Below are 9,695 nucleotides of genomic sequence, written 5' to 3' on the forward strand. Positions count from 1 at the left end.
CCAGCGCTGCCATGTGCGAACTTCCCCCCCTCGCCCCCCCTGTGCAGCAGGAGGCAATGCAGCACAGCGTGGCACCATGCACGTCCCACTGCTTTCAGCAGCGTAGTGGGAAGCAAAGTGGCCTGGCAAAGCACCATGTGCATCCCGCCACTCTCAGCACGGCGCTGCACTGAAATTCTGGTTAATAAGGTATTCTGGTTGGTGAAGTACTGGATAACAGAGATTTTACTGTATGTACTGTTTGAGACAATATATTCATGTAACCTTTTTAGAAATTTTACAAGTAGGTTACAACAGGCCCTGGTCTATATTAGGAGCCCAATCTTATGGAGTTCCCAGAGGCTCCTCTCTAGATTAGTAAAGATTAAAGAAAACCACCCCACCCAATGGGACTCAGTGCTCAGTCTAGAAGAGCCCATTAAGTATCTCTGTGATGCTTAGTTTCAGTTTTCAAACTGTGGATTCATGTCACCAGAGATAACATCCTTGTTAACAGCAGTGTAGGGAGATGAGAGAGAACAGACCTGATTACCTACCCATCAGTCCTGTTGTCTCTCTGCAAGTTTGTGTACACCAGTCAAGCCCTTACCTCTCTCTAAAAGTGACAAGTTTCAAGAAGTTAAATGAAGAAAGGATATCAAACAACAAGAATACACTTTTTGTAGAAAACAGTGATTAAATCGAGGCTTCCTGACCAGTGATTTAAATCGATTTGATTTAAATCAAATCCACCCTGTTACAGAAGAGTGCCACCGTACACATTGAGGACCACAAAACCTCTTTCTATAGCCCCCCAGTTGTCCTCTCTCTCCAGTTCTGCTCTATTCCCCTCCTTCCTGATCCTCTGCTCTGCCTCTCCTTTCCATTACATTGGCTGGTAGTTTTCTGTTTTCCAAGTAGTTGCCTCCAATGGGTCTGGAGGACCCAGGCCAGGCGATATCGGTCAGGAAGCATGACTCATTGACAGAGAGGAGGAATATGTGGGGTTGCAATTGCTCCGCTTATTGGCAGACTGTCTTCACTCCTTGCCAAAGAGAGCTTCAGTTCAGGTTGCACTCGAATCCTCAGGAAACATCAGTATTGTACTGCTTTGTCCTCCTGCCATTAGCTGGTAAGCTGTAGCTGAGTCAGTGATTTGCCCTGTGCCTGGTGGTGCTTCGGGGAGGTCACGCTGGTTCTAAGGCAGGGACGGGCAAAATGTGGCCTGCGGGCCAGATGCGCCCCCCCAAGCCATTCTATCTGGCCTGCAGGGCCCCTAAAAAATTTAGAAAATTAATAATTATCTGCCTCTGGCTGCCTGTCATGTGGCCCTTGATGGCTTGCCAAAACTAAGTAAGCGGCCTTTCGCCCAAAATAATTGCCCGCCCCTGTAAGGTGAAGCTTCAAGACCAAGGTGACATGTGCAAGGCTTCTGCCTCCCTCCAGTGATTTTTATTTACCAACTAATGTCTCTGCCCTTTACTAGACTGTTACTTGAAAGCCATGGGAATGAGGAGTGCACATAATACTGAGCCGCCAAAAAAGATGTGACGGTTGGATTTCTGACTAACACGTAAAAGGGGGGAAAAATTAAATGTGTTAAGGACCAAGACATCATCTGCCTTCATCAACTGTTCTCATCATGTGGTGTCCAGAAGGACACAAAGCACTTCCTTATGGCATGATGCTGTGCAAAGTGAAGATGTACACTCGAAGCCTGTGAGGGCGGAGCACTTCAACTCCTATTGAAGCTAGCCAAGTGCCAGAGAGCATTTAAAAGCAAAGAGCCAAATTCATCCCCTCAATTATGTCCTGCTGTTACCCTGTTTAAATCACTGAAGGTTGTAGCAGTGGGCCCCCAGGGACACATTATCTCCTGTAAGTGCCATGTATACTCTGCCAGGGGAGTGATGCCAATGGCCTAACACAGTGAATAAATGGTAATGTAAATGAAACTTTCTGCCATAAAGGCAGTGTGACACAGCTGGTTAGCTGACACCGCAGGCACTGGGAATAAATCCAAAACTTTCAAGAATTCTCTGCTAGCCAGCTGACTTGAAATCCAGGTAACCCTGTAACCCTCTTTGAAAAGAGTGTTTTAATTTATTTTAGAAGTGCTATTTCTGTTTATGATTTTAGCATCTCCCTTTTTGTTCAAAAGATTTAGCAAAGATTGACAGGATGCGTGCAAGTTGCTACAGACTGTGATTTTTGTTTTAATGATTTTGTATAAAGCTTGTTGCAGGTCCTTGGGAAAAAAGCAATTTATTTTCTTGAAGGAAGAAAACTGGAAGCTTGTAAATTAGGAGGTATGCTTTTATCTGATTCAGTTAATTAGTTTCTATGGAATCTGATGAATACACTTGAAGATCATTATGATAAGAGTTTGACGGCTTTGCAAAGACTGTTTCTAGTCAAAGGATCTTTACATGCAGGCTTTCCTTGCAAGATGTATGTGAACTGAGTTGCTCACATGAACATAGAATCATAGAAAATGAGGGCTGGAAGGGACCTCAGGAGGTCATATCTAGTCCAACCCCCTGCTCAAAGCAGGACCAGCCCCAACTAGATCATCCCACCTGAAGCTTAGTCTAGCTGGGTCTTAAAAACCTCCAAGGATGGAGCTTCCACCATGTGTCTGGGTAACCTGTTCCAGTGTTTTACTACCCTCCTAGTGAGAAAATTCTTCCTAATATCTAACCTCAACTTCCCTTGCTGCAACTTGAGCCCATTGCTCCTTGTTCTGTCATCTGCCACCGCTGAGAACAGTCCAGCTCCATCCTCTTTCAAACCCCCCTGCAGGGAGTTGAAGGCTGCTGTTAAATCCCCTCTCAGTCTGCTCTTCTCTAAACTAAATCAGCCCAGTTCCTTCAGCCTCTCCTCGTAAGTCGTGTCCCAGCCCCCGAACCATTTTCGTTGCCCTCTGCTGGACTCTCTCCAATTAGTCCGCATCCTTTCTGTAGTGGGGGGGCCCAAAACTGGATGCAGAACTCCAGAGGTGGCCTCACCAGTGCTGAAAAGAGGGGAGTAATTACTAGGGCTGTGTGAAGCTTTGGTAGCAATTTGATTCGGAAGAGATTTGGCTTGATTCGGTGGCTGAATCTGAATCAGGAGACCCATGAAAAGGTCTGAATCAAATCAGAAGCCTCTGAATTGATTTGGAAAAGATTTGGTGCCAATTTGGAGATTCGGCCATAGACTAAACAGGCAGCAGTCCTTGACCACGCTGGACAGGACACGGCTACCTCCAGCTGGTAGGTCTGTTGTGGTGGGTGGAGGGAGAGGGAAGGGCCCTGCGGGGGGCAGATCAACACCTCCACAGTGTGGGAAGGATTGGGGCTGGGCTGGGTCCCGGGCTGGGGCAAGCGCTGCCCAGGGAGGGGATGGGGTGGCTCATGCCGCTGCGCACCGCTGGTCTGGGAGCTGCTCATGTGGTGGCTTGTCCAGCGGCTCTCACAGCTGCTCCCACCACCAGTCCAGGAGGGCATGGGGCACATAAATACACACCCCTACCAGTGCAGTCCCATGCTCCACGGTTGGGGGATGCAGCCGGGAGCCATAGCCACTGGTGCTGGAGTGGGGCTGGGGCAGGAAAGCAGGGAACTAGCTGGGGGTGGGTGGGGCTGGGCTGCTCAAGCCTGCTGAGGGCTCCCTCTGGGTCATACTGCCCCTGGCTCCAGCCAGCTTTGACAGAGAGCCAGGGCAAATAAATATTAATTTACTAAATATTTTAGGGGCTCTGTGGGCCAGATAGAATAGCCTGGCAGGCTGGATCCGGCCCGCAGGCTGTATTTTGCCCGCCCCTGAGCTAGAGGCAGCTGTGTCCAGCGTCGAGGACTGCTGCCTGTTTTTTCTATGGCCGCATCTTCAGATCTGATTCAGCTGAATTGAATCGGGACAGCGATTCGAATCTCCGAATTGAATCACTGTCCCTCTGAGTCGGCTAAATCCAAAGCAAATGCTTGCCGCTTTGCACAGGTCTAACTAATTATTTTCCTTGATCTGCTGGCAACACACCTACCAGTGCAGCCCAGTATACGATCAGCTTTCTTGGCAACAAGGGCACACTGCTGGCTCATATTCAGCTTATTGTCCACTGTCACCCCCAGGTACTTTTCTCCAGAGCTGCTGCCCAGCCAGACAGCCCCCAGGCTGTAGCGGTGCATGGTTGGTGGATAGGAGGTGTGCAAGACGAATTAGTGATATGTTAAGGAAAACTTTTCATCTAGGTGGAAATCAGATGGAAAATAAAAATGGCACAGAAAAACCAATGCTACACTGTGGGATAAATGATCTAGACCTTACCTTCTGTAAGCTAGGCCCCCTTAATCCTTTCTCAGGTTTGTCTGCCAGAGTTACCTTTGCTTAGCTTTCATCTGTTGCAGGATGAGAACAATACAGATGAGCTGTTAGCTATGGAACAACTGACCCATTTTCCACAGTAATAACTAGGTTGTAACTCTGGTTAACAGGAATAACCATTATGCCAAAAAAGGGAGCTGCTGCTGCTGACTGAATAGCACAATGCAGCTCCTATCAAATGGGGGAGATGGACTCACCAGGTGGATCTCTTTGCCTGGCTCCAGCCACAATTTCAGGATTTCTGAGAGGTTCAATTGAATGTCACTGTCTTGTTAGTTTTATATGTAGATAAATTTAGTGCTTTGCACCTGTAAATCAACAAAAGGCATTTCAAATGAGTCATAGCATTAGAAACCTTTTTTATGTGCAGGGCAAATGCTGTGGAAACTGTGGTTCAGACAGTTGAGATGTTATTAGATAAGGGAAAAAATCCTTAGTCTTCTATAACTTACATTGGAAATGACAGCTGGGTTCAAAAAGGACTACCTTTTGCTCCTTAAGCTGGAACTCTAATGAGATTACTGATACATCAACGCAACTGTGAACCTGAGACTTTCGTTTTCTCCCAAGCATGAAGCATAGCACTATGCTCCATCATTAATTTCTGGAATTCAGCACAAATATAGCATGGCAGTTTTCAAATCATGGAAATACAGATGTTTCCTGGTGTGCTGGATTAGATAGTAAGGTTGAAACATCTCAGTTACATTAACTCTTGCTTTTCTACCAGCTCATGGGTATAAAGTCCACAGGCACAGGAAGTTAGATTTCTTTCCTTCACTTTTTTTAACAGGAACAGGTTTTTTGCACATCCCATTTTGGAAATATCTTTCTACAGAATTCCCAGTAAATGTGTACAAGGGGCTTTTCGCAACCCCATACACTATGACACGGGACAGATGCCTTCTTCCACTCTTTCTTTCCCCATTTAATTCTATTTACATGACTGAGCCTCAGCTCTGATCATGGCGAAACCAGGAGTTGAAGCAGTAGCACCAAGGGATAATATTGTGACCAGCCTGTAAGAAGCACAAAAGTGCAAGACAGATTGCACAAATCCCTTTTTTAAGATCCTCTGTTTTAGGATTTGTCTAGAAGGGAGCACTCTGAAAAATTAAGACCAAACAGCTAACTTTGTAAAGTCAGTGTTTGCTTTCAAGGAGGATTAAGCTACCAGGAACTAAGGCCACTTTACTTCTGAATGAGCCTGTCCCCATGGGTTTTAATGAATCTGCATTAATTTAGGATGCAATGTAAACAAGTCCTTCATACTACCAGCCAGATGCAAGAACAAAGTGTTTAGAAAGTGCCAGTACCTCTTTCTCCAATCCCTGTGTCCACATCATTATGTCAGCATGGCCATCTTTTTAACTAGTATTAATCCTGTGACATGTATGTTCTGTTTAAGAATCAGCTGTATGAGCCTTGAACACAATTAAAAGAAAGGGTTAAAACAACCTGTGTCAAGATAGTAAAAGGTGATGCCAGTAAAAACCAAATGCAAATCAAACATCACATGCTGATTTCCTACAGTGTAGGAAGAACATATAAGCCTCAAAGTGCATAATTCTTTTTAATTTTTGCTTTTTGAAAAATCAACCTGAACTTGAGCATTGGGCTTTGTTAGACTAATTTCCACGGGTGCAAATCAAATGTACTATTTATTTAAGGCAATTTGCACAATACAGTCAACCTCTCTTTGCATAATAATGTGATTGTGTAATCTTGCGTGCGTGTGTGTGTGTGTGTGTGTGTGTGATGTATATAATCTCATACTGAGCCCCATTTCTTCCAAGATGCTACATTTCTCTGTATTGTTAATTTACAGATGTCTAACCAGCATTCAGTCTGTATGATGCGATTCCTACTCAGGCCAAGATGACTTACATTTTCAAGCATAACTTTTCTAAACACAGTTTTAAATACTGTACTCAAATTTTAAAAATTACATCTACCTCATTCCCTTTATGAACTAATTTTATCAAAAAGTAAGAGTGGTAGCAACCAAATATCATTTATTTGTCTGGAGATACTGAATTTTTAAAGCAATATGGGGTTATTTTTGCCATATCTTTTATGATATATTCAGAGGCTTTTTGATTGGTGGTTTGTAGCTATTATGTAGCCTTTTAGGGATTAGATTCTCAGCTGATATAAATCACTGTGGCTTCATAAACAACCACAATAAGAACTACCTTAACAAATTGTGTTAATTTCCCTAAAATGTACTAAATGAAATGATTTATTTAATCCTTTTATTCAGTTTCCACAATGCTTAAATATATAAAGGTGAACTTTGTCAATATAGAAAGATTTTATACAAAATTAGAGATGATAAAATAAAACCCACCCTAACTCAGGTAGATTGCATTGCTACCCTATATGTTTGTTTGTTAACTTTTTTTTCATCTGTGGCTGATTATTGGTTTGGTTTGAATTATTATAAATGTTAGTTTCTAGTATACAACCTGCTTTTGGCAATAGCAATGATAGGTAATTGTTTTCTCTGTCTCCTGTCCCAGGGCTACTCAGATCAAGACCTATTCTTGGGATAATGCACAAGTCATTTTGGTTGGAAACAAGTGTGACATGGAGGATGAAAGAATTGTTCCTCTGGAGAAGGGGAAACATCTGGCCAATCAGTTAGGTACACATTAAAGCCTCTCTCCTCTTCCGTTGTTGTAACCTAGGCTATCCAGCCCAGATTCTCATCTATTTTGCATTGTTTCCTATATCTCTGCTTAACACAAACAATTGTTTCAGTGTGTGCCCGAGTACATGCTACATGGCATTCTGAGTAAAATATGCAAGCGTCAAATACAGTAAGGCCCGAGTTGTACAAAGACAAATGCATGACCTTAACTCAAAGTGTGCAAGTTGTCCCATTGAGCTTGATGGAGCTACTTCCATGCTTAAAGGTCAGCACGTATACAAACCTCTAAGGAATTGGGGCTGGAGTGTGAAGTTTTTAACTGTAGTGCCCACAATCTCTGACAGCTGCTGACAGATGTGGAAAAAACAAAAACAAATGGCGCTTTACTTCATGCCTCTGCACCAAGCACAGCACATGCCCAGAAGAGGAGCTGTGTCAGTCTGAGCCATCTCGCCCGACATCTGTATAGATCGTACACTTCAGCGGGGCTTTTTGGTGCTTTTATCTAATCAGCTATTACAGCACCTTTTTGTTTTTTTCCCTTTTTCTTTTTCCACATCTGTCAGCGGCCACTGTGAAGTCCCTGCCATCTGGTAAACCCTGTTAAAACTGACTTCAATTAACACACTTTTCAGGAAACCCTCGCAGAAGGGCAGAAGGTATTTGTTTAGTTTGCAGGAAAGAGAGAGTTCATAGGGCACTTATGAGAATAGCCGTAATCCCTGGTTTTATTAAACTCTCATACAGTTCTTAATCCTCAGGTCTGTAATGTGGGTTCTGTTATTAGTTAGAAGGAGTGTCGTATTTTTGTTAAAAGCAGGGGCTGAATTGAGTCATATTCCAAGCACTGTTGCTAGCATAATGTGTGCCCTTGAGCGAGCTTATCAGTTATGAGCTAACCTCAATATGAATATTTGTATTGTTGTTGGGCCTACACATCCCACACACGGATGTTGCTTCACTAAGAGCTGTGCAGATACAGAACAAAAAGACTGTCTTTGCCAAAAACACTTACAATAATTAATTGTATGCGTGGAAGCGGCCAAATTCAGCATGGATATATGTGTCTACAGGACAAGGTAGATGATCAACTCTATAATTTTGAAAAGGGGGCCATGTCTTTATATAGAAGCATAGAGTTAGAAAGGACCTTGAGGTTTATCAAGTCTGACCCCTGCACGAAGGCAGGATGTACTGTTCTCATAGACAGAAATTTGTTCACCTTCTTTTGAAAACCTCTAATAAAGGAGCTTCTACAACTTCCCTACGCAGCCTGTTCTACTGTCTTATTGCTCTTACAGTTAGGATTTTTTTCCCTCAGATTAGATCTAAATCTGCTTTGCTGCAGTTAAAAACCACTCTCACCTATCCTGACCTCTGTGGTAGGGTAAAACAGTGTTTCTCCATCTTTCTTATGGAAGCCTTTCAATAATGTCCCCCATCAATTCTCTTCTCTCCAAATGAAGTGTACCTAGTCCCTTCAGCCTTTCCTTATGCAGCTTGCTTTTCAAGCCCGTTATCGTCTTTGTTGCTTGCCCTTGGATCCTTTCCAGTTTCTCTCTCTGTCTGTACTGTGGTTAGTCCAGTTTCGACTGGGGAGTCTAGGTGTCGCCATCGTACAAATAATAAATAATGTATTTCCCCATTATTATCATTACATTAGCAGCAGACCGTTATTTACAGTAGTAATGAAACAGACAAATTCATGTTTAGTTCACAAAAGACAGCAGGGCCCAATTCTCATCTCTAGCGTCTCGGTACCTTCTCAGCATTGGGAAAATGTGAATGTTCCCAAAACAGGTACCTATCTTGCAAATTGTGTAAAACATGCAGTTGTTAATGCATACGTGCCTCCAGATTTTGCAAGGGCAATTTAGCTGTTGATGACTGAAAGTTAGATCAGAAATGCCTGAGACTCCAATGCAGAGATCTACTTGAGCTGCTACCCCATATTTTAATGTTTGGGTCCCCTCTCCACACTACCACCGCCAACCTGTGCAATATCAAAAAGCTCCTGATTCCTACACCAGGAATCTTTTACATCTGAGAGATTTCAAATGTCCATTGTGTCAACTCATCCATGGGCACATGCATGACCATGTGCATGCAAGCACACATGCTCACATCGTCTGTCTCCATAACAACTGACTACATCAGTACAAAACTAATGAAGAATCGATACTCCCACCTCTTGACCTATCCTTGAACTTGTCAAATGCAATAAGAAGAAATGTATCCCACATGTCAAAGAAAAGCACAAGCTAATTATGCTCTTGAAAGGCCCTGTCTAGTTCCTACTCTGCTAAGGCCTTGCAACATATGAAAACATAGTCTGCTTCAGGAAGAAGAGAAAAACATGACTTTACCCTGACAAAGGGTTTTTGAACCCGAAAGCTTGCTCGATAACTATTCTCCAACCATTTGGGTTGGTCTAATAAAAGATATCAAATTCACCCAAGGAACCTTGTCTGACTTTATCAAGACATTCTTCTGTATGTTGACTGAGGTCAGTGTTTGCTTGAGACCAGAAGTCAGCATTGTTTAACTTAGGCCAGGTACAGATGTTCATTTTCTACTGGGAGAATTGTTGTTCCCTGCCCTACCCAGGGCAACTGGCTGTGCACCAGAGCATGCATGCACGCGGGTGTTCCCCAGGAACAAGTAGCAGCAGCACAACTATGTGCCACTACTATTTGTAGGG

General features: G+C 43.4%; 1 protein-coding gene across 1 annotated transcript in view; it reads left to right on the forward strand.

The window, feature by feature from the left end:
- RAB3B (RAB3B, member RAS oncogene family) overlaps positions 1-9,695 on the forward strand; it is a 117,569-nt gene that overhangs the window by 105,493 nt on the left and 2,381 nt on the right. Inside the window, exon 5 of the mRNA XM_006035181.2 lies at positions 6,864-6,988. Within this exon, the coding sequence (XP_006035243.1) occupies positions 6,864-6,988 (125 nt within the window). The remainder of the gene's footprint in view (positions 1-6,863; positions 6,989-9,695) is intronic.

This window comes from Alligator sinensis, unplaced genomic scaffold, assembly GCF_000455745.1.
Source record: "Alligator sinensis unplaced genomic scaffold, ASM45574v1 scaffold63_1, whole genome shotgun sequence".
Lineage (NCBI taxonomy): Eukaryota > Metazoa > Chordata > Crocodylia > Alligatoridae > Alligator > Alligator sinensis.